At 40.7% G+C, this 25,314-nt stretch overlaps 1 protein-coding gene across 1 annotated transcript; it reads left to right on the top strand.

Annotated features, from left to right (window-relative positions):
- Nucleotides 1-511: 511 nt before the first annotated feature.
- MSTN (myostatin) lies at nucleotides 512-7,416 on the top strand. The gene is made up of 3 exons (XM_048869422.2): nucleotides 512-918; nucleotides 3,625-3,998; nucleotides 6,989-7,416. Exons 1-3 carry the CDS (start codon nucleotides 546-548, stop codon nucleotides 7,367-7,369), a joined length of 1,128 nt encoding a protein of 375 aa, XP_048725379.1. The 5' UTR covers nucleotides 512-545; the 3' UTR covers nucleotides 7,370-7,416.
- The last annotated feature ends 17,898 nt before the right edge of the window (nucleotides 7,417-25,314 follow it).

Below are 25,314 nucleotides of genomic sequence, written 5' to 3'. Positions count from 1 at the left end.
TACCTAATATATTTAGGAAGTAATATTTTTCATATATGGTAGTAATAATCTTTGTATTTTTAAGAATATGATCTTTTTTCAAGAAAAAATATTGACTGGAGTTTTTAACAGTTTCAGGGACATATGGATTGATTCATAATAAAAGAAAGTTGCTGCTTATTTAAGAATGGCAATGCTATGCTTCAGTACTGCTGCCCATAATCACTGGAAATATATCCTCTTCAGTATGTGAGGAGATATCCTCTACAGAGTGGTCAGATAAATCAGTTCACCCTGGGCTGTAACAAAATGCTGTCTAGTGACTTGTGACAGACAGGGCTTTAACCTCTGACAGCTAGATTCATTGTTGGTACAACAGCCAATCATCGGTTTTGACGACACGAGTCTAACCAAAGTTGGAGTATAAAAGCCCTCTTGGAAAATATATGATTCACCAGTGTGGCAAGTTGTTTCTCGGATTATACTTGCCTTTAGGGATCTGTTTAGTACTGAAAGAAAAAAATAAGAAAGCAAGGAAGGGAAAAGACTGCACTGAATGTGAGATCATGCAAAAGCTACAAATCTGTGTTTATATTTACCTGTTCATGCTGATTATACTTGGTCCAGTGGCTCTTAATGACAGTAGTCAGCCAAAAGAGAATGGAGAAAAAGATGAACTATGCATTGCATGTACATGGAGGCAAAATACAAAATCTTCCAGAATAGAAGCCATAAAAATTCAAATCCTCAGCAAACTTCGTCTGGAACAAGCTCCTAATATTAGCAGGGATACTATAAAACAGCTTTTACCCAAAGCTCCTCCATTGCAAGAACTGATTGATCAGTATGACGTCCAGAGAGATGACAGCAGTGATGGTTCTTTGGAAGATGATGATTATCATGCTACAACTGAGACTATTATTACAATGCCTACAGAGTGTAAGTAGTCCTGCTACTTTAATATCACACTATTCTACTGATAAACAGTTGTCCTAGTGCTTAAGAGCAACAAATCTTGTCTCAGTCTCTTCTAACAGGCTGCTGCTGGCAGAAGTATGTAAGAGGGAGGGAGAAGAACATATTTTTAAATAATTTGAATCATCATCCAATGACCTCACTGTGATCTTTTATTTTATTGTATTATTTTCCTGCTCCCTTATAACATACACAGGAATAGTCCTTAGTATCTTGCCAATTGCCTAAGATACTAAATAAGATTTGCAGTTTGCTGACCTCGGTATTTGCAGTATTCAAGGTATTTCCTACAGTAAATATAGGGAAGTACAAAGAAATCAGTGCAAATAATGAGGTAATTATAACTCTTAACAAGGATTTTATGAGCCACCACTTTTTAAACATTGCACTAGAAACTGACAAAAAAATGTCACTTAGAACATTACAATCACTTAACTATAATACACTATAACAAATGCAAATAAAGGTTTAAATACTTGTTTCCTCTGCTGATCTCAGAAGCTAGTACCGCACAGCCCAGCTAACAGTAAACAGTGAATGTAAACTATATATTTAAAGTAAGCAGAAGAATGATAGATTTTAGATGTTGAAATGTCCATGTATATCTATCAACTCCAGTAGTTGTGTCAGGGAAGAATGAAGGCATTTACTGAATGAGCAGATTCTTAGTTATCTTCTGAGTGCTAAACATCTGCCATGACTCCTATCAAGTATCTTTTGCACAGCTAATACTATAGTATCTTATGTTCTTAATCAGCTGAAGTATTTGGCTATGGCAGCTGTTTTTCAAAATAACACTTATGAATATGATGACAAAAGTTGAAAACAAGACAAGGCATATAAGGCATAGATATATTACCAGCAACAGAGATATGTAGTACACAAACCTAACAGAATATCAGCTGCTGTTGCTAACTACAAAATGTACACATTTATAGAAGTTAATTGACTATAAAATATATAGGTTAAATTAACAGTGTAGGATACTATATAGCAATACTGAATGAATGTATTACAGTAGCTTGATCATGATGATGTAGGTAAAGGCCAATTAACCAACATTTATAATCAAGCCTACTATTTAAAATAGCCTACTATTACCTAATTCTTCTTTGCTGATTGAAGAAAGGTGATCTATGCTCTGTTTATTTGTCACTTCACAATTCACTCCACTCTTTTCATAGACAGCCTAAAGAAAACAAATCACCATTTTTAGTATATTAGAAAAGCAGATATCTGAAGAGATGAGGTTATGAATGTTGGAGCTCTGCACCACGAGAGATTACTACTTCGCCCTCCTACCCCTTAACATGGACAGTTTCATCTGGGTCTAATAGATTTTGCACCTGTACTGTATACCAAGGGTAGTTAGATTACTACAATGAAAACACTTTACCATAATATAATTTAAGCCAAAAGAAATAAAGATCCATAGGTTAAAACTAATTTATTAACAGATAGATTGATCATAAAACAAAGGAGGGGAATGTAGGTGTTACTGTAGCTTGAACACAGCTACCTCTTTTTATATAATATGCTGGCAAAAATGATAATGTTTGATACATTAGAAACATCTATTACATCACAGAAGTGTCTAGTTAAAAAGTATAGATTTGCTGATCAATGTGTTTTTGTAAAGATACTGCAGGAGTTGAATGCCAGAAAGGTGTTAGTAGTTAGTCATTCTTAAGCAGAGTAGTCTGTACACTGTGTTCAGCCTGCAGGTAATTTTTGGCTGGAGGAAGTGTTTCTGTCCCAGACTGACTGGTACAGCTGCTCAGTTAGTATAAGTATTCAGATTCCCAGAGAATTCTAAGGAAATGTTCCCCTACAGCCTTTTTCTATCTCAATATTCCCCATCATTTTTTAATTTCAGCATGTGCTCACCCCTTAGCTAAAGAAATCAAAGTGAACAGCTTACATAGCATAAAGATCCTACTCGATTTAGTTGGAAAATAGTAAATCTAGCTTAAAACATGGTTGTTCAGAAAATGACCGTCAATTCCTTGTGATAATATGTAGTAGAACCTCAGAGTTACAAACACCTCGGGAATGGAAGTTGTTTGTAACTCTGACAAAACGTTATTTATGGTTGTTCTTTCAAAAGTTTACAACTGAACATTGACTTAATGCAGCTTTGAAACTTGACTATGCAGAAGAAAAATGATGCTTTTAACCAAAACAAGCACAGAAACAGTTTCTTTACCTTGTCAAATCTTTTTTTTTTTAAACTTTCCCTTAATTTTTTTAGGAGTTTACATTTAACACAGTACTATACTATATTTGCCTTTTTTTTTTTTTGGGTGTCTCCGCTGCCTGATTGTATACTTCCAGTTCCAAATGAGGTGTGTGGTTGACCGGTCAGTTCATAACTCTGGTATTCTTAACTCTGAGGTTTTACTGTATTACTTCTAGATGGCTTAAAAATTTGAGGCACAATGATTCTGTTAATTTCAGTTAAATAATGCCATACAGTACAAAACCCACAAAATCCAGAGTTGAGAGTTTATTTTATAGTGAATTAAGTACATGCCACTTTTGCAGTCAATATTCCACTGATAACGTATCTTACCAAGCTATACTATATAGGCTGGATATTTTTTCTGATTTGTTTATGCAAGTTCCTTTCTGCTCCAAGGTCAGTAATCTATTCTTTCCATTCATTTATAGCTGATTTTCTTGTGCAAATGGAGGGGAAACCAAAATGTTGCTTCTTTAAGTTTAGCTCTAAAATACAATATAACAAAGTAGTAAAGGCGCAGTTGTGGATTTACTTGAGGCAAGTCCAGAAACCTACAACAGTATTCGTGCAGATCCTGAGACTCATCAGACCCATGAAAGACGGTACAAGATATACTGGAATTCGATCTTTGAAACTTGACATGAACCCAGGCACTGGTATTTGGCAGAGTATTGATGTGAAGACAGTGTTACAAAATTGGCTCAAACAACCTGAATCCAACTTAGGCATTGAAATCAAAGCTTTTGATGAGAATGGACGAGATCTTGCTGTAACTTTCCCAGGACCAGGTGAAGATGGACTGGTAAGTTCTACTGGAAAAATTCCACAGAGATTTTTCTTATTGTATAGACCTTTTTACAATAAGAAAAGGAAATTGGAATTGGAAAGCATGTTTTATGTTGTATTTCGAGGAGAGGAAGTGGAATCTTTGCCTAGGGGTTAAAATATAGGAGTGAGGGTTAAGAGAAGGGTTCTGTATGCCCAGTTCTGCAACAAACTTGCTCTCTGATCTTGCACTTAATCTCCCTGTGCCTCAGTTTCCCCATCTGTAAAATGGAGGTAATATTACTTTACCGAATTCAAAGGGATGCTGGGAGACTTTTTTACCTTGTTTGTAGAGGGCTTTGATATTCAATGGAAGATCCTAGAAAAGTGCAAAATATTTGTTATGAAATCCAGGAGTAAAGAAAAGATATTAAAATGCTACTTAATGAAAAGTTATTTTTAACGTATAGCAAAAAAATGAGGGCTCCTGGATTCCTGCACTTGAGAATAAGCTGCCTCAAATCTTGTACTGCTGACCAAGTTCTTGCATTCAAAATAAGAGAGGGAGCTTCTTCTCTCTCTGAATACATGTATTTGCTGTTAACTATAATGGAAATTTTGCATGCACAGAAAGGAGACAAAAGACCACCTCACAATGGGTCTTGAATTAAGGACATCTTTATGTAATGCTGGAACATATCATGCCATCAAGAGATTCTGCTTAAACATGAATGGCACAATTTGCTTTATGTTTATGACAAAGTACAAAACTAATTGACAATACTGTATTTTATTATACAACTCACTCTTTAAATATTACAGTTCTGAAAATGCAGTACTTTTTATACCATATTATTTTCAAAATTATGTCAAAGCAGTCAAGGACCCAAAATAGGCACCTTTTTTCTTTTTATTGGAAATTTAATTGAATAAAATAAATTTGAAAGTGTTGCAGTTAAACAAAAATGGTAAGGAATTTCCTTCATTGTTAACAATCTTTGAAAAGCAATAATTGCCTACAATCTACGCAAGTATATTTTTGAACCTATTATCTACATCAATAAAGCAATACTTATCACTTGAATCCTACCAAATTCACAGCTGTGAAAAATGAGTCATGGACCGTGAAATCTGATCTCCCCGGTGAAATCTGGCTATTGTAGGGGGTTCGTGGTATTGCCAGTCTTCTGCACTTCCTTCAGAACTAGGTGGCTAGAGAGCAGTAGCTGCTGGCTGGGAGCACAGCTCTGAGGACAGCACTGTTGCAAGCAGTTCCACAGGAGTGAGGGTGGCATGGTATGGTACTATCACCCTTCTGCGCTGCCACCACCAGCAGCAGTGGAGAAGTAAGGGTGGCAACACCACACCATGCCGCTCTCACTTCTGTGCTGTTGCTGTGGTGGCTCTGCTTTCAGAGCTGGGCTCTCAGCCAGCAGCCACCACTTTCCAGACACCCAGAAGTAAGGGTGGTACTACTATGACCCCCCACAATAGCCTTGCGACCCCTTTTTGCGTTGTGATCCCCAGTTTGAGAAATGCTGACTTAAGGGCTTTACATGTTTATATTTTTAAATACATAATCATGATTTGTGACAACACAGTGAAATTCAAGATTTAAATATCCGTGAGCATGAAATTCAAGATTTTTTAAATGGCATGACCATGAAATTTACCAAAATGAACTGTGAATTTGGTAGAGTCCTACTTATCAGTAAATTTATACTTTTAAACAAAATCCTGAGAGAATATAATTTCCCTCTTTCACTATAATGCATAATGTGCTTGGATAAATCTAAATACTTTATAAATTTGATTTTTATATATTTTCTTAGCAATGTAATACAGTCATATTAGCTTAAAGACAAAATGTATTGTGAAAGTTTGATTAAAAATCCAACAGAAAAAAATATTCCTATATTCCTACTCAGTTGGAATAGGCCAGTTGTCTCCTCTAGTGCTTCAAACACAATCATGCATACAAATATCAAGTACTGACTATATCAACAATGCATGAAATCATCCCCTTCTGCAGAGATTCACAGAGGTAGAAAAAAAGCTCTCAGTTTCTTTCCACTCACGATTATGTTGCAGCCATCTTCTTTCCTCAGCAGAGGTGTTTGGTCTGCATGCCTGGGATAAAAGAGGTGGCCTTGATAACTATGGAGCCCCAGGGTCTGCATGGAATTCCTTTCCCAAAAGTGTGGATCATGGGTCATCCACACATGTGATGGCCCTCTGTGCCACTCTGAGCTTCCTTGGCTGTATGACTCTCTCAGGAGCCACAATATTAGCTTCTCTTGCAAAACCTGTGCATAGTTTCTGAGAGAGGTGAAAGGTATGGAGTAGAAATACAGGAGTAGGATTGCTAGAAGCAGCATTTATTTTCCCCCATCATTTCCAATAGTATTTTCACCAGTTAGGCAGGGTAACATCAACTGCTTCAACTTCTTCCCTCCTCTGGCTAAATAGGAGGCCCTTCTCAATGCCTGCCGAGCTTCAGCTGCACACTTTATGTGCAGGGACATCTGCAAACTCTTCAGGAAGAGGGGACTGGAATGTTAGCCTACATGTTTTCCCTTCTGCAATTTTTGGAGCTGCCTTTTTGTGTGTGTTTTGCTCTCTTCTATATCATGTAGATGGAGGGAGCTTTTGGCCCAAAGTCCATAACACTGATCAAAGCCCCTCCTATCAGCTATTTGGGATGCTCAGGAATGGTAGCTATTGCATAGTGAATAGTGGGGAAATTCAGTTTCTTAGTATGAAATAGTGGGATAAATCTTGAAAGTGGATGAAGTGTAGCCAGGGACACCTAGAAGAGGACATAGTTACCTTAAAAGAAAACAACACACCACTGTCACAGGATTAGAGCATTCCAGAAACTTTTACAAATATGATTTGAAAATATTAGTTTAAAACAATCTGCACGTCTGAGACGTTACATATTTTTTCATGTCTCCATCCGTCCCTTTAAATGTTAAATAGTTCATGTATTAATAATATTTCCAATTCTTTTCCTTTCCCACACAGAATCCATTTTTAGAGGTCAGGGTTACAGACACACCAAAAAGATCCCGCAGGGATTTTGGCCTTGACTGTGATGAACACTCAACAGAATCCCGATGCTGTCGTTACCCACTGACTGTGGATTTTGAAGCTTTTGGATGGGACTGGATAATTGCACCCAAGAGATACAAAGCCAATTACTGCTCTGGAGAATGTGAATTTGTATTTTTACAGAAATATCCACACACTCATCTTGTCCACCAAGCAAACCCTAGAGGTTCAGCAGGCCCCTGCTGCACACCTACCAAGATGTCCCCAATAAATATGCTGTATTTCAATGGAAAGGAACAAATAATATATGGAAAGATACCAGCCATGGTAGTAGATCGTTGTGGGTGCTCATGAGCTCTTTGCTAGATCCATTACTTCATAAAACATGGAATCTACCAAAAAAAGTTCTGTCCCCTCTGCAGTTTTTCAAACTGTGAATTTATGTACAATAGGCTATAGCCTACATCCAACAGGCTGTACAAAAGGGTACTGTACGGTACATATTCAGTACAACACAAGCTACAGAATGTGAACTAAAAGACAATATATGCAATGGCTGGTTTTTAACCAGTGAAAAAGATAAGCTACAATCAAAATCACCGGATTTCTCAATGAATTTCTTATTCTAGAAGGGAATCAGTTTTCAGTTATTCAGATACCAAATTCATATACAGGTTTCAACATATACAAGTAGACAAAAGCAACCTCCTTATCCTCAAAAGAACGAATTTCATCACAGCTTCATTTAGTATTGTATTTAAAAAACATATACTGGTACATTTAGGATTGTCACAATACCACCATCTGAATTGTCCTTAAACACTTGAATTTTTAATGCAGAAACACAAAACTGATAAGACGAAATTCCACAAAAACAGATAAATTCAGAAATTTGGGATGGCATAGTGTGTGCATAATGTTTCCATTCCTTTTATGATTAGTCTGTTAGTAATCAATATCAATGGTGCTATCACAGCAGGTGGAATAAAAATAAAAGCAGTTATCAAGCTGAAAGAACAGTACAATAATGAATTCCCCCTCTCCTCAGGTACAGTAATATTCCACATTCATATGAAATAGGTGTTTTTTAAATTTAAAGGTGAATCATTTTCTTGACCTACTGATATCCTCAGAGAGACTGCACTGCAGTAAGACAAAAGGCAGTGGAGGAAAAAAAATTAAAATATGAATATCATAATCCCAAATTATAACCTGCCTTTGCAACATTACAGTTTGCACTTTGGTGAACCAATGCAAATAATTGGTTGCTACTAATATTGTAAAAATATATACATAGACTTTGATATAATAGTATTTGTGTAATATGTATACATCATTATTTTGTAAATAAATGTTTCTTTTTTATTTACTGTTGGTATATGTTTATGGTAAGAAAGATTCAAGTTAACCTGTACTTTAGTGTATACAAATACATATTCTAGCAATAAAAGCAATTTTGGATATGAGTGCAAATAAATAGTAGATAAAATAATGGACATAGCAACAAAGTAATCCATAGGGTGGTTATGCTAATTTTTTTATATTGTGGATAAATGATGGCTGTTTACAAAATTTTTATGGGTTACTGTTATCATTTTGATCAACCACTGATTTTCCATACTTTTAATGTTGTACCCATTTATGATGATAGTACCAAAACCTCCTATTTCATTAAAAGTATTTTTTGTAAATGTAAAAAAATTTACAACAAAATATTACCTTTATTTTATAATGATATGCAAACTGATTTCCACACATTATTGTAGCAAAATATACAGTAATCAAAATTAGAAATCAACCTATTTTCTAGAAAGTGAATTTAGTTTCAAATGTGAAAAATGAATAATACAGGCATTGTTAAAAACAACATGATTTCTGTTAAAATATTTTCATTTTTTGTATGATGCAAAAGGTTGCGGGTTTTATTCGTTATTCTGGCTTTCAACTTACATTTTTCTCTGTGTGAATTTACAGTAAAATATTAAGTTGTTTGTCTTTTTTCCCTTCCCCTTTACATTTATATCTCTGTAAAAGTCTAGGTAAATGTTTTGTAACACTATTTTCTATTTAAGGAAAGAATTTAAAGTTTGTTTACTAAGATTTAGGTCTTGAAATACCTATCTTCTAGTGCTACTGAACGAAATTCATTATTGAACTACTGGGCATATTACTAAAATTGTTGCCACAGATATGCATCTCTGTTCAATTTCTGTCTAACTTGATGACCATATTAGAATCCTAGGGCTTTCATTTTATCTTCAAATTAGTTTACCAAAACCAAAATTGCAGAGAATACTATACAACTTTAAAAGCATCCATGGGTTTAGAATCTGAAGTATTGCTGAAAGCAGGCAGAAAACTAAAAATTAACTGTGAAATCCTAGACTCATTGAACTCAGTGGCAAAACTCCCACTGATTTCAGTGGGGCCAGGATTTCACCCTCAGGCTTCAATTCTGTAAACACAAAGTATGTGCAACTTTACCCATGTGAATAATCCCATTGAGATCCATGGGACTACTCATAATATGTGTTTGCATGATCAGCGTTAAATTATATGAAAAGACATTTGAACTCTTTGAGCCAGATCTTTAATTTGATGGCAGTTTTGCTACTGACATCAGTGAGAAGAGCATCAAGCCTTTAAAAAAAACAACAGAAAATTCATATTGTGAGTTTTCCTCTTAATATGCATGTCAGAACCCCTACAGAGGTCTACTCTAGCTGGTCCTGTGCCTTGAAATTCAGCTAACTTTATTAGATTGAAATTACATACACCTGGTATAGTTCATTTTTGCCAAACATGACCAAGAATACATTATTATAAGGCAGTACTGATTTGCATATTGTTTACACAATGACCTTATGTAAGTAGCAGCATTTGAACTGTGCACCGTGTATATCTTGTAGGGTCCTTTAGTGCTTGTCACTACACTCTTCCAATCTCCCTCAGTGCAACAGTAAGCTTTTCCAAATTTTCCACTGCACTGTAGAACAATATAAATCTACAATCACACACAAAAACTACATTAAAATAACATTATTAGGGTTGCAAAGTCAAGCACTCAAAAATTAGGAAATGCCAGAATTAACCTTAAATTGACCCCCATGTGAGGATGCATTGTTAGTCTTTAATTACATGTTCATATGCTGTTTTTTCCACAGGATGCCTGCTTCATTCAGTGCACAGAATGGACTGTGCTCACTTAATGACCAGCTATTCCATATTTTGTTTTCTCCTTGTTGTTCAAAGTGTGGCCATAAGGTCTATTTACTGCACTATTCAAACCCTACTCAAGACAGAATTATTCATTTCCTTATGGGCTTTTCTATGGCACCCATCACTATATCAACTGAATACTTCACAAATATTAATGACTTTATTTTCACAACAGCCTTGTGAGGTGAGGAAGGTGGAAATATCCCCTTTTTACAGATGGGGAACGGAGGAGCAGAGAAATTGAGGACAAAAGTATCCACCTACTTTTGGGTGACCAATCTGAGACAACTATGACCTGATTTTTCAGAGTACTTAGCATCAGAGAACACTTTATATGTTCAACACACAGATCCCATGGGTTTCCACTGCAGAGGTAAATGCTCAACACTTTTGCAAATCATACCAAACAATGAGGCGCGCACAATTTTTGGTTTGGTTTCAGTAACCTGCCCAGCATCACATAGAAACTCTGTGGAAGAGACAGGGGTAGAATCCAGTCATCCAGGGCAGGATTCAGCTGATTTAATTCTGAGACCATTCTTTCTCCTTTAGCAATGTCCTGCCTCCTTCACTATACAGAAGCAACTTCCTGTTCCTGCTGCTGGTGGTGTTGCAGCTGCCTGGTTATTACCACTGGGGATGGAAGGAGGGGAGTGGAATGGAGCCCTTCCTCCACTCCACCATTCCCCTACCAGTCATGATTGCCACCTGATTGCCTAACTCTACCCACCTTGGGGCTGCAATGGTATCATTGCCTTCAATGCAATCCCTCCCCACTCAATCACTGGGCTGGTGGGCCTCCTCCTCCCTCTGCTTGCCCACCAGCCCCCCCCCCCCCCCCGCCCCGCGCCCACACCTTGTAGTTCACTGCCCTGTCTTGCATGGTCTCCTGTGTGATATCCTCTCTGTCCCCACATCTACTGCCAACACCTCTCCTGGTGTCATCAGCATCCCCACCAGGGCAGTGGCAAAAAGCACAAGCAGGGAGTCCATTGCCAAAACTATCACCACCACCAATAGGGCGCTCTCAGTCAGCAAGATGACCCTGGCAAGAAAAAGGGAAAGGGTCCAGACTGGAAGGCTCCTTCCATGGCAGCAGCTGCTTCTAGTACAGCCCTACCAGTGGCCGTGGCTTTCCATTCATCTGCCATCCCTTTCACCAGATCTGGGGGCATCTGCCTTTCAGTTCACAGAGCATATGCCCAGGTAGCCGCAGCCCCCGCAATTATCCCCAGACCTACAGCTTGAGGTATTGGGAGTTGCCAAGATTTTGCAGGTCACCTGCTGCACCTCTGGGTCCATGTGGAGGGGCTGATCCTCAACCTTGTCAACATCTAAGCTCTAATACCGGGCGTCTGCCTTCCTTGGGACCTTGGATCCCAGTAAGTGCCTGGACCTATGAGGGGATTTTAACATCTCCTAGGATGTATGGGACTGCCTCAGAATAGAGAATGCCAGGCTGTCGCACACATCCTCAGGGATTGTCAACCTTCCTCGTGGACATCTGACATGACCACCACCTGGACCACTCCAACACCTTCACTTATGTTTAGGTGGAGGACACTTGATTGTACCACTCCTGATTAGACAACACTTACATTTCTCTATTTCACACCTTGCGGGCCCACTCCCCCACCATCAGGCCTGCCCCGTTCTCAGACCACCATCTTGTGGTCGAAACGGCCTTTTTGACACCTGAGCTGCTGTAAAACCGTGTCGGGTGGCAGCCCCTCTTCCAGAACTTCTTACTGAAATTCTGGCTTCACTTTCCCCCCACACCTCCTGATTCTTGTACACCCCATCTGTGCCCCCACAAAGTTGCGGGACCTCCTTGTCATCCTCCTCCTGGCCCCAGCCAAAATGACCACCCATCACTCCAGGAGAAGAAAACTGGATGGGGGGCTACTATGTGACTCTGAGGCCCATTTCTGGTCCCTTGTCAACTCATGTTTCTGGGCAGAGTTCCTCTGGGCAGCATTTACTTACCCCCTGGACACCTCTGAGAAGTTCTAGGTGCTGTCCAGGGTTCTCTGCTTGGAGTCCCTTTCTGGTTCCCTGATTTTCAAATCTTTAACCTCACTCTAGGCAACCTATGGCATGCATGCCAAAGGCGGCACGCAAGCTGATTTTCAGTGGCACTCACACTGCCCAAGTCCTGGCCACCGGTCTGGGGGGGTTCTACATTTTAATTTAATTTTAAATGAAGCTTCTTAAACATTTTAAAAACCACCCTCCTCCCCAAGTTCCATAGCCTCCTCACCCAGATGCCCAAGAACGTGGTGGGGAGGAAAGGGGGAGGGCACTCCAGGCACCCTACCACTCCACCCCAGAGGACTGCCCAAGCAACAGAAGGCTGGCATTCAATAAGTATTGAAGTGCAGTGTGGCCTTGTCCTTTCCTCCTCTCCCCCTCCCCCACCCCACCAGGTGTTTTCCTCATCCCGCACCCCTCTCAAGCTACCTTGGCAGTTATCCCCCTATTTGTGTGGAAAATTAATAAAGAATGCATGAATTTGAAACAACAATGACTTTATTGCCTCTGCAAGTGGTGATCGAAGAGGGGAGGAGAGGGCGGTTGCCTTACAGGGAAGTAGAGTGAACCAAGGGGGTGGGTTTTCATCAAGGAGAGACAAACAGAACTGTCACACCATAGCCTGGTCAGCCATGAAACTGGTTTTCAAAGCTTCTCTGATGTGCAGCATGCCCTGCTGTGCTCTTCTAACTGCCCTGGTGTCTGGCTGCACTTAATCAGTGGCCAGGTGATTTGCCTCAACTTCCCACCCTGCCATAAATGTCTCCCCCTTCCTCTCACAGATATTGTGGAGCACACAGCAAGCAGTAATAACAATGGGAATATTGGTTTCGCTGAGGTCTAACCGAGTCAGTAAACTGCACCAGCGTGCTTTTAAACGTCCAAATGCTCATTCTACCACCATTCTGCACTTGCTCAGCCTCAGGTTGAACAGTTCCTGACTACTGTCCAGGGTGCCTGTGTATGGCTTCATGAGCCATGCAATTAAGGGGTAAGCTGGGTCCCCAAAGATAACTATAGGCATTTCAACAGCCCCAACAGTTATTTTCTGGTCTGGGAATAAAGTCCCTTCCTGCAGCTTTTGAACAGACCAGAGTTCCTGAAGATGCGAGCGTCATGAATCTTTCCCGGCCATCCCACGTTGATGTTGGTGAAACGTCCCTTGTGACCCACCAGTGTTTGCAGCAGCATTGAAAAGTACCCCTTGCGGTTTATGTACTGGCTGCCTTGATGCTCCGGTCTCAAGATAGGGATATATGTTCCGTCTATCGCCCCACCACAGTTCGTGGATGGCTTTGCTGCAATGGGATTCCCTATGACCTGCACATTTCCCAGAGTCACTACCCTTGATAGCAGCAGCTCAGTGATTGAATTGGCTACTTGGATCACAGCAGCCCCCACAGTAGATTTGCCCTCTCCAAATTGATTTCCGACTGACCGGTAGCTATCTGGCGTTGCAAGCTTTCAGAGGGCTATCGCCACTCGCTTGTGAACTGTGAGAGCTGCTCTCATCTTAGTATTCTTGTGCTTCAGGGCAGGGGAAAGCAAGTCACAAAGTTCCATGAAAGTGCCCTTATGCATGTGAAAGTTTCACAGCTCCTGGGAATCATCACAGACCTGCAACACTATGCAGTCCCACCAGTCTGTGCTTGTTTCCTGGGCCCAGAATCGGCATTCCACAGCATGAGCCTGCCCCATTGCCACCAGGATGGCCAAATTGCCAGGGCCCGTGCTTTGAGAGAAGTCTGTGTCCTCATCACTCTCGTCACCGTGCTGCCATCACATCCTCGCCTGCTTTCGCAGGTTCTGGTTCTGCATATTCTGTATGATAACGTGTGAGGTGTTTACAATGCTCATACCTGCTGCGGTGATCTGAGCAGGCTCCATGCTTGCCGTGGTATGGCGTCTGCAGGACAGCAGAGTTGCAGGGGAAGCGGTGGTTGGATGACCAGTTTTGCAGACCTACTGCACCGTCTGCTGCCAGGACACAACAGCTGAGCGGGCTGCATGCTTGCTGTGATATAGCGAGACAAGAGCAGCAGAGCAGAGTTGCAGCGGAAGTGGCCCTGCGAGACCACCAGGAAAGCAGAGTGGCAGCGGAAGTGGTGGATGATGACGGTCATATGGAGGACCTGCAAGGTGGATTCATAGCATAAGGAGAGCAGTGTGACAGCAGAAGCGGTCATTCTATGACGACGGTTAGCAGTCCTAGTGCACCGTCTGCTGAAAGCAGTATGGCGCCCGCACAGAAAAAAGGCACAAAACTATTGTCTGCTGTTGCTTTCACGGAGGGAGGGGCGACTGATGACATGTACCCAAAACCACCCTTGACAATGTTTTTGCCCCATCAGGCATTGGGAGCTTAACCCAGAATTCCAATGGGTGGCGGAGACTGTGGGAACTGTGGGATAGCTACCCACAGTGCAACTCTCCGAAAGTCGACGCTAGCCTCGGTACTGTTGACGCACTCCGCCGACTTAATGCACTTAGTGGGAACACACACAATCAACTGTATAAAATAACTTTCTATAAAATCGACATCTATAAATTCGACCTAATTTCATAGTGTAGACATACCCTATATGAATTCTAAGATTTCACTGAGATCAGCAGAATATCCTTTTTGTTCTGGAAACTTCCTTTCAAATGCCAAGCTGCTAGATTTAACTTGTTTGGATTCTGGTGAAAAATTTCACCCTGGGCTAACAAATTGGACCTCAGACTCAGGAACAGGAGGCTTCACTGATATATTCAGGAGGTTGGGAAACCAAGATCTCCTGGGCCAATGGGGCGGCGGCCACTAAAATCACTTCCACTGCCTTCTTTCTGATTTTCTGTATTATCCTGGTGATGAGGGACATTGGGAGAAAAAACAAAGTAAGCCCTTAGGCCACTTGAATGATGGGGCATCTATGCCCTGGCTCCTGGCTCCCTTTTATCTTGCAAAGTATTGGTGAACTTTCCAGTTTGCCTTGGATGCAAAAAGATCCAGAATCAGAACTCAGAAATTTTTGATGACCAATCAGAAGGATTCATTGTGAAGACTCCATTTCACCTGAACAATTTTCTTTCTGCTCAGCCAATCAGCCTTCACATTGCTGGTTCCCTTGATATGCAAGGCTCTGATAGTCCAAAGATAGGCCTTCACCCACTGCATCAATGATGCTGCTTACTTTTGTAGATCCCTTGACCTCACACACACCCCTGATGGTTTACATATGCCATAGCCAACATATTGTCCATCATTACCAGAATGACCATTCTGCAAAACTAGGGTCAGTTGTTGAACAGCTTACTTTATTTTCCTCAGCTCTAGCATATTTATACTAATCTTTCACTCCAAGAAGGACCATGTCCCTTGAGCCACCTACTTCTTGGATGTCCCTTGAGCCATCTGTTTTTATGGTAGACCTCTCTGTCTCTCCTGTGCCCATCCTCCATGAAATCTCTTTGGACTCATCCAGCATTCCAGGGATTTCAACACAACTGATGGAATGTTCACTTTCTGAGATGGAAAAAAATCAGCAATTGGCAGGGAAGGAACAGCAGGAAACTCTGGAGAATTTTCATATGCTTTCTTGCCCAAGGCACTACCCCTAGGCACGATATGATAATCTATAGAACACTTATTAGGCTGCCTAACAATGTCCTCAGGCACCTCCTCAGGAGAGTAATTGCTGATCTGATCTTTTCATGGCTTTTGGCTGACAAAAAGATTTTGTGGGCCTCTGTGTCCAACACTCCAAGATGAACTAGGAGTTGAGATGCTTGATGATGACTCATTCCAAAAATTACTATAAATCCATGCTGTTGCAATCAGGGCCATCCTTAGGGGTGTGCAGGGCCCAGGGTGGAAGTGACGAATCCGTCAATTCTGGGACTGACCGCACATGCCAATCAGACTGGCCTATGGGGCCCCCCAAAGCATGGGGCTCGGGGCAGTCGCCCCGATTCGCTGTACCCCAGGGATGGCTCTGGTGGCAATGTTTAGATTACTGAGTCACTCAAGTGGACCCCTTCTTGGATGTGGATCTGATTAGAATGACATCCAGAAAAGGGTATACCCGAATCCCCTTCTGCCTGAGAAAAGCCACCAGAAGGAGAACTAGACACAAATAATTTTAATCTCTTTTTATGATACTTTTCCTTTCCATGCATGAAAACCTTGTAAGCAGAGCTTTCTGCTCCGGTGCCCTTTGTGATGAGTCAGAGGACCGCTATACCCAGAACAGGAGAGGAGGTGGAGATTGGAAACCCGAGTCTCCTGAGGAGTCCTGAAAACCTTTTCTGCTAACATGCATCTCTTTAGCTTTGCCCTTTGGAGAGTGGATAGAAAACCTGTAAGGGAACACTAGCAGTTGCTGCCTGGGGTTCACAAGATGACAGCCTCTGAGGTAAAGGCACTTTTTGCACCAAATCCAAGAGCTCCCTAGACAAAGAGGGGATTTTTTCCTGAGTGGAAGAGTCCCTTCTTCTCCCCTCTGTGCAGAATTCCCAACTTTCCCTGGGGCCAAGGAAAGGAGACCAAATTGGTAGATGAGACTAGGGGAGAGTGAGGGCAAGGAGATGACCATGAGACCTGTGCTTGGGAGGGTGCATGCCTGAAGTGGTCTTACCAGTCAGTCCTTGCTCTGTTTATGGTGGATTCAGCTGGTCCCGCTTATGGTTTCCCCAGGCTGGGCCACTGTCCTTTGATATAACCGCCTCTGGCGGGTCAAGGGTTTTCTTCATTTTTCTGCCATGCTTCAAAACATTTGTCAGACTCCCTGCTTGTGGGGAACTCATAGACTGATAGATATTAAGGTCAGAAGGGACCATTATGACCATCTAGTCTGACCTCCTGCACAATGCAGGCCACAGAATCTCACCCACCCGCTCCTGCAACAAACCTCTCACCTATGTCTGAGCTACTGAAGTCCTCAAATCGTGGTTTAAAGACTTCAAGGTGGAGAAAATCCTCCAGCAAGTGACCCGTGCCCCACGCTACAGAGGAAGGCGAAAAACCCCGAGGGCCTCTTCCAATCTGCCCTGGAGGAAAATTCCTTCCCTACCCCAAATATGGCGATCAGCTGAACCCTGAGCATGTGGGCAAGATTCACCAGCCAGATATCCAAGAAAGAATTCTCTGCAGTAACTCAGATCCCACCCCATCTAACATTCCATCACAGGCCATTGGGCCTATTTACCATAAATAGTTAAAGATCAATTAATTGCCAAAATCATGTTATCCCATCATACCATCTCCTCCATTAACGTATCGAGTTTAATCTTGAAGCCAGATAGGTCTTTTGCCCCCACTGCTTCCCTTGGAAGGCTGTTCCAGAACTTCACTCCTCTGGTGGTTAGAAACCTTTGTCTAATTTCAAGTTTAAACTTCTTGATGGCCAGTTTATATCCATTTGTTCTTGTGTCCACATTGGTACTAAGCTTAAATAATTCCTCTCCCTCTCCGGTATTTATCCCTCTGATATATTCATAAAGAGCAACCATATCTCCCCTCAGCCTTTTTTTGGTTAGGCTAAACAAGCCAAGCTCCTTGAGTCCTTTTCATAAGACAGGTTTTCCATTCCTCAAATCATCCTAGTAGCCCTTCTCTGTACCTGTTCCAGTTTGAATTCATCCTTCTTAAACATGGGAGAACTGCACACAGTGTTCCAGGTGAGGTCTCACCAGTGCCTTGTATAACGATACTAACACTTCCTTATCTCTACTGGAAATGCCTCGCCTGATGCATCCCAAGACCGCATTAGCTTTTTTCACGGCCATATCACATTGGCGGCTCATAGTCATCCTGTGGTCAACCAATACTCCAAGGTCCTTCTCCTCCTCCATTACTTCTAATTGATGCGTCCCCAGCTTATAACTAAAATTCTTGTTAATAATCCCTAAATGCATAACCTTACCCTTCTCACTATTAAATTTCATCCTATTACTATTACTCCAGTTTACAAGGTCATCCAGATCCTCCTGTATGATATCCTGGTCCTTCTCTAAATTGGCAATATCTCCCAGCTGTGTATCATCCGCAAACTTTATTAGCACACTCCTACTTTTTGTGCCGAGGTCAGTAAAAAAAAGATTAAATAAGATTGGTCCCAAAACTGATCCCTTAGGAACTCCACTGATAACCTCCCTCCAGCCTGAGAGTTCACCTTTCAGGATGACCCACTGTAGTCTCCCCTTTAACCAATTCCTTATCCACCTTTCAATTTTCATATTGATCCCCATCTTTGCCAATTTAACTAAATATTCCCCATGTGGCACCGTATCAGACGCCTTACTGAAATCTAGGTAAATTAGATTCACTGCGTTTCCTTTGTCTAAAAAATCTGTTACTTTCTCAAAGAAGGAGATCAGGTTGGTTTGGCACGATCTACCTTTTGTAAAACCATGTTGTATTTTGTCCCATTTACCATTGACCTCAATGTCCTTAACTACTTTCTCCTTCAGAATTTTTTCCAAGACCTTGCATACTACAGATGTCAAACTACAGGCCTGTAGTTACCTGGATCACTTTTTTTCCCCTTTCTTAAAAATAGGAACTATATTAGCAATTCTCCAGTCATATGGTACAACCCCTGAGTTTACAGATTCATTAAAAATTCTTGCTAATGGGCTTGCAATTTCATGTGCCAATTCCTTTAATATTCTTGGATGAAGATTATCTGGGCCCCCTGATTTAATCCCATTAAACTGTTCGAGTTTCGCTTCTACCTCGGATCTGGTAATATCTACCTCCATACCCTCATTCCCATTTGTCATCCTACCATTTTCCCTAAGTTCCTCATTAGGCTCGTTAAAGACTGAGGCAAAGTATTTGTTTAGATATTGGGCCATGCCTAGATTATCTTTAACCTCCACTCCATCCTCAGTGTTTAGCGGTCCCACATCTTCTTTCTTTGTTTTCTTCTTAACTCCTAGGGAATGAACTCTTGGGTCAGGGTAATGCAGCCAAAGTGAAACCTTTCTGACTTGGCAGATGAGACAACTGGAGTGCAAAAGGCACAAGCATGTCCTTCTGCACTCTCTGGCACGGATACAGAACAGGAGGCACACAGCTTTTGTCCCCTGTTCGGACCTTTCTCCACCATCCTCCTAGCCCATCACCTAAGCAGTGTGGGAGGGAGAGGTAGTAGTAATTTCAGGCAGGAGACAAACCACCTCTTCAGCATTGAGGGGCTTGGGGGTTTGTTTTTTATTCTCTCTTGCAGTAGATGCGGGATTCCACCACCCTGACAATAATTACAGGAGGTAGAATCAAACTGAGGGAGTCTCCAGAAGGTGGAGGCCAGTCCCTCATCAGCCATCCCATCAGCTTTGATTCAGCTCCCTACAGCTACAAACCCATGCTGAGGAATTGGATCTGTGGACCTAACCCTGACAGAGAATTTGAGTTCTCCTTTCCATGAGACATGTCCCAAAACTATTTATATGCTAGAGATGGTAAAATTAAAGCCTAATTTAGTTTCTGTTCGGAATAAGAATGACTTAACTTCGTATCTTTACTAAACAATAAAAAAGTGCTTCCACAAATTTCTTTTGATTCTGATTACAAAAGAGGTTTAGTCAGCACAAAATTTATTTATGCCTTTTTCACCATGCAGCATTCATAAGGCTTCTCCAAATCCACTCCCATAGGCCCTAATTCTGATTCAGAAGCCAAATATTTTTGGCACTATTCCTGTGGAACTCAGAGATTTGGAAACACCTCCCTCATCTAGAATAAAACAATCTCTCATGCCTCCAATATACCCACATAAAGAAAGAATTCCCTACACCAATGTTATTAGGCTTATGTTTCAAGGTCCATAAACAGAGGAGCAAATCCAAAATGGCAGCTACCAATAGCATGGCAGAACTGCAGTTTCTATAATGCAGAGTCCCTTAAGAGAGGTGAGCCAATCTTAAAGTGGGCTATGGTTCCTGGGTTTCTGTGCCTGTCCAAAACAGTAGAGCTTCAAGTTGAACTTTGAGTACTGCTATTTGCCGCCTGGGGTGTCCAGTTACGCTAAGATGCCATGGTGTGTTCATCCCCACTTTTAAGAGAAAGAAAGCATCCTCACAGTATTTAAACTACCTGTACAAGCCTTAAAATGTAGTTATGACAGGTCTACCCCAGTTTTAAAGTGATGTTAATTGTCAAACTCTTGATCAGAAAAGGAAGCAGTTAGTGGGCCTAAGGTGGTGCAACCAGCTCTGTCTGTAATACACAATTTGGATTACGTGTGAGTTAAGGTCCGTCTATACAAAAACATACCTAACACAAAGCCACGACATTAAAAGGCAAAGCACCTAAGAGCACATACCCTTTTCTCCTCTGCCCAGGGGGACGCACCTCACCATTAGTATACCCATCGTGCATCACAGACAACACACCACAGAATTAATACTGCTGCAGTAAGGATGCCAGCCTTCTAGCACCCTCTTCCTGAAACTCACCACCACCACAAACAAGCCACACCAGATTTCCTTTAGACTTCTGCCCTACTATCCTTTTTGCACAGTTAATTTTGTGTAACTATAAACAGCCAGCACGCAGCTCAAATAACCAGGACATGCAGGGAGACCTGGGGAGGTGTTGGACTCTCCTGCAAGTTGCTCTGGGGTTGTTACTGCAGTGTAGAGGCTACAGAAGCCCCAACAACTCCTATGTCATCCTTCTGCAGAGATTCAATGACTGATGGACCCAGCTAGTTTTCAGACCACCCAATCTCCAAAACCCATCTTACATTTCTTCATGGCATCAAGTTAGAATGATAAAAAGTTTGCTCAAAGTTAGAAGCCTTTCTTTTCTTTCTTTATACAGAAATGAATTAGGTTTGGTTACTGTGAGAAAATTTAAGGCCCAGAAAAAGCTAAAACAAAATTTAATGTATGTATTGCTTAGAAGAAAAACATTGTTTTCAACATGCTACAAAAAGTAATGAGAGATTGTAAAGAACATTTGTAAAAAAGAAATACAAATGAATGTTATAACCTAATTATATTCATGGCATTACCCGTTGAGAAGAGTCAATACTGGGACAGTTCAACAATTAGGATGTTGCGGGACACTGAAAATATTTGGGGAGGAGCAGGAACAGAAGAGACTTGTCTGTCTGTATTCTTGTGTAATGGTTTTGCAGAAAAAGCTTTCCATTCCATACACAATCATTTTAAATGCCAAAGGAAATCTGTATTTTGAGTCAGATTCAACTGCAGGACAATATTTTCCATCTTCAGTCTAAATTGATTTTTCCTATGTGGTGAGGATTTAGTGCTGTCCATGTCAATAGCCAAAAAGAAAATAAACTACCCAACAAAAAAATTAACTCAAAATTTTGATTACTAATTCTTTGCTTTTAGTGTTCCTGACATTTCTGGGTTGTTTCTTGCAAACTGGAAGAAACAAATTAGCAGCAGCCAGAACTGCTTGAAGCCAGTGAAATGATTTAAATCTGTTTGTTTTAAAATATTGTTTTAGGTGCATTTAATCAGATCAGAAGTGCCAAAAAATCAAAATATGGGTTAAATGGGCAAATTAAAATGGAAACAGTTACATTCATAGGAAACTTTCAGGAATAGTTAAGACAAAAAGAACAAGCACAAAGTCCTCAGATTTAGACTGGTTGCCACAAGTCAATACAACTTATTGTATGATGCCAATAAAGATCCAACGTCTTTACTCAGTGAAAACTCCTGTTGCCATAAGTCTTACATTGTTACACAAGGTGACCTACAAAAAAGCCAATTACCATCATCAGCCCCTTGATCTCACATTTTAATAGTAATAATAAAGTGACAGTAATAATAGTGAGGGGCCATCATTGTTTCTTGAGGCACTAATATTTAGATGTCTAATACTGAGATGACAGTTGTTAGCCAGTTGTTCAGGTATGGGACCAAATTTTCTTCTCTTGAAAATGATATAGTTGTTACAAACACCACCTTCATGAAGACTTGCAGAGAACTGGCTAAGTCAAAGTACAAGGTAGTGTAGCATCAGTTTGGAAATGGAAGGTGTTCACCAAAGATGCAAATACTTTTGATCACTGCTGAAAATGTTGTCATGGAAATTTGTATAATTCAGATCAGTGGAAGCTATGGTTCTACTGCTTCTCTCATTTACTCTGAATACCTTGATTTTGAACTTCTTGTGCCCAATAAATTTGTTGACCCATACTATGCTCTGTACTGGACAGAAATATGTGAACAGAAAGTGTTGAATCATTTCCAGGAGAACCTTCTCCTCTTCTGGGTTCTTGAGGAATGGAGAAGCAACAAGTTGAGGACAGGATTCAATGCAATAGCTGCATGAAATAACTGATCTCCCATTCTGACCTGAAGTTATTTACTTCCCACTTCTGCCAAAATGGGGCAATTCTCTCTTAGGATGAACTTACTTTTGGAGACTACATAAATCATTAAAGTTTCCTTTAGGGTCCTAAGAAGCTGATGTGGTCTTGGACCAGGGTCTTTGAAAATTCTTCTGGTATTGGTATTCTCCCTCTTTGGCACCAGTATCATTTTGTAAGTGGATATGTACTTTCCAGAATTCTCTCTATTGCCAGCCAAAGGGTTGGAAATCTCATGCTTTCTCTTTCTTTGAAGCTGAAAGATGGACTGGTTCTCAGCTATATCCTGATGGATGTTGTTAAAAAGATACCTCGGTTTTGTCTTTAGAGTGCAGAGTCAAAGCGGAACTTTGTATGTGCTGCAACAGGATCCACATGACCTATTAGTACATGACAGGCTACAGCGATGATTCACACCAGAGCTTGCTGCACACTTAATCACTGTGTAGACAAGCCCTTTGATAAATTTCTCGCCTAGGGGCCTGAGCAAAAAGTCTGTGGTTGGCTGGAAAATCGTGTTATGTTAAAAACCATTGCTTGTAATTATCCTGGAAAATGTTTTGAGGAATTCAATAGCTGCCTCATAGGAAAAAAAAGAACAGAAAATGAAGGAGTGATATATTTTTAAAATATTCCTAAGATTTCAACTCAGAGGAGAGCTCCTTAACCTAGATTAGTAATGAGCTCAGGATATTGGACACTGAGACACCTATGCAGAGAATTATCAATTTTTGTCTGCATTGTCTAACAAGGGGATGTTGCCCTCATGAGAGAAAGAAGATTTCTTTAGGCAGTAAAAAACTGAGATAAGAGCTTGGAAGCCCCAGCTCTCAAGTTTCTTGGCTGCCCAGATTCCCTGGATCCCCAGCTTCAGGGCAACCTGCCACACAGACTGCCCTGGAACTGGGGCTCTCAGACTGCCAGGCCCTGTCCCTGGCAGGCTGTCGGGGGCCCAAGAAGCTTGAGGAGCCTAGGAAACATTTTGTAAAAACAAAAGAAAAAAATTCAGTGCTGCATAAAAATATAGGGAGTGAAGTTACCATAAAAAAGAATAATGCATTCATTGATGACAGTCTTCTCTATGTGTGTATGTTGAAGCCTAATCGCTACTGCCAACATTAACAAACAGATATATTGGATTATCCCAACCCTACCACACTATTTCTCTCCCACAACTCCTCAAACACATACAGATTCAAAAACATTTGAGGGAAAGAATGACATACCAGTTCATGATTCAGAAATCATTGAGGAAGACTCATATGTATTGATACCACCAACTTTTAATGATCTCTTCTTGTAAAAGAAATATTGCATCAGGGCTAGTCCTGCAAGATGATGAACGTCCTCAACTCCCACTGACTCCAGTGGGGATGTAAGGTGCATTACATTGCAAGAGCAGGCCCTTTGAAAGCTCAGATCCAAATCTAGATGGGTTTCCATCCTTAGGTAAGGGACACTGTAGCTTCTTTGTTAATGTAAACAAATGTGTTCTATCTGAAATTGTGTAATACAGTGCTGTAGCATAGCAGATTCTGAAGGACTCTACTGCACTTCACACTCCTCTTAGGTCCAGGAAATTGAGGTTTACCGACTTTCAAGAGCACAGTATAAGAAAAATCCTAACAGACAAGAATTTGCAGGACATGATTTTCTTACGGTAGGTGAGGTGCAAAGGGAAGGGACCTATTTGTGCTGTTGGGCAATTTAATGTGATCATTGCTGTTAGTGCATGTCTAGCATCCAGGTGTCATAGTAAATGATCCATAAGAAATCATTAATAGAATTTCAAATTACCAAAAATGAGATTCAATTTTATCTTTATCTTTTATTGGGGCCAATGTATTAGACACATTTGGCAGTTTATTCCCTAAGTGGAACAACTAGGAAGACTTTAGTAAATGATCCATAAGAAATCATTAATAGAATTTCAAATTACCAAAAATGAGATTCAATTTTATCTTTATCTTTTATTGGGGCCAATGTATTAGACACATTTGGCAGTTTATTCCCTAAGTGGAACAACTAGGAAGACTTAATGTTGTTACTATGAAAGGATCACAGAATGCTTATCTCTCTTATCTGTGCTAAACTGTCAAACCCAAGCAGTCATACTTAAAGCAAACAGTAAAACACTGAGGCTTTACCATTTAAGTGGCAGCTTAGACCTGGACCTTGAATAGAGTTAAATTCAGATGACTTAATTGTAAATTGATTTACTGTTGTTATATTATTTCACAAGTCAAGTCTCAGTTCCAGATTTTGTTTGCACTGGAAATACTTAAATAGTGTTTGTTACATGTATATTGAAAATTTGAGAAGATATTCCTATGCTGGTGGTTTGCTTTATGGAGACTACTGACGGTAAATGTACCCCATTCTCAGGAATTTAGGACAGCTGGTGAAACTGATTGAGCTACAAGGACAATTAGATACTAACAAACAAACAAACAAACAAACATTTGACCTGATACTAACTGCTGCTGTCTGGAAATAAAATTTGCTGACCTTGCTAGAAAAGTGGTATTGTATGTTGGTCAGGGTTCTGGATCTTGTTTTGTTTCTTTATATCTATGTTCCTACATGGACCTCGGAGAATCTGAGCACATCCCATGAATAAAAATGACAATCACCTCTCAGAAAAGCCTGGGTGAAGAAGTGGGTTTTGCATTTCGCTTTGAGTATGGCAGTATTACTGAAATAATAATGAGGACT

This window comes from Caretta caretta, chromosome 11 (genome assembly GCF_965140235.1).
Source record: "Caretta caretta isolate rCarCar2 chromosome 11, rCarCar1.hap1, whole genome shotgun sequence".
NCBI lineage: Eukaryota > Metazoa > Chordata > Testudines > Cheloniidae > Caretta > Caretta caretta.
This window is presented reverse-complemented; position numbering and strand designations above follow the sequence as displayed.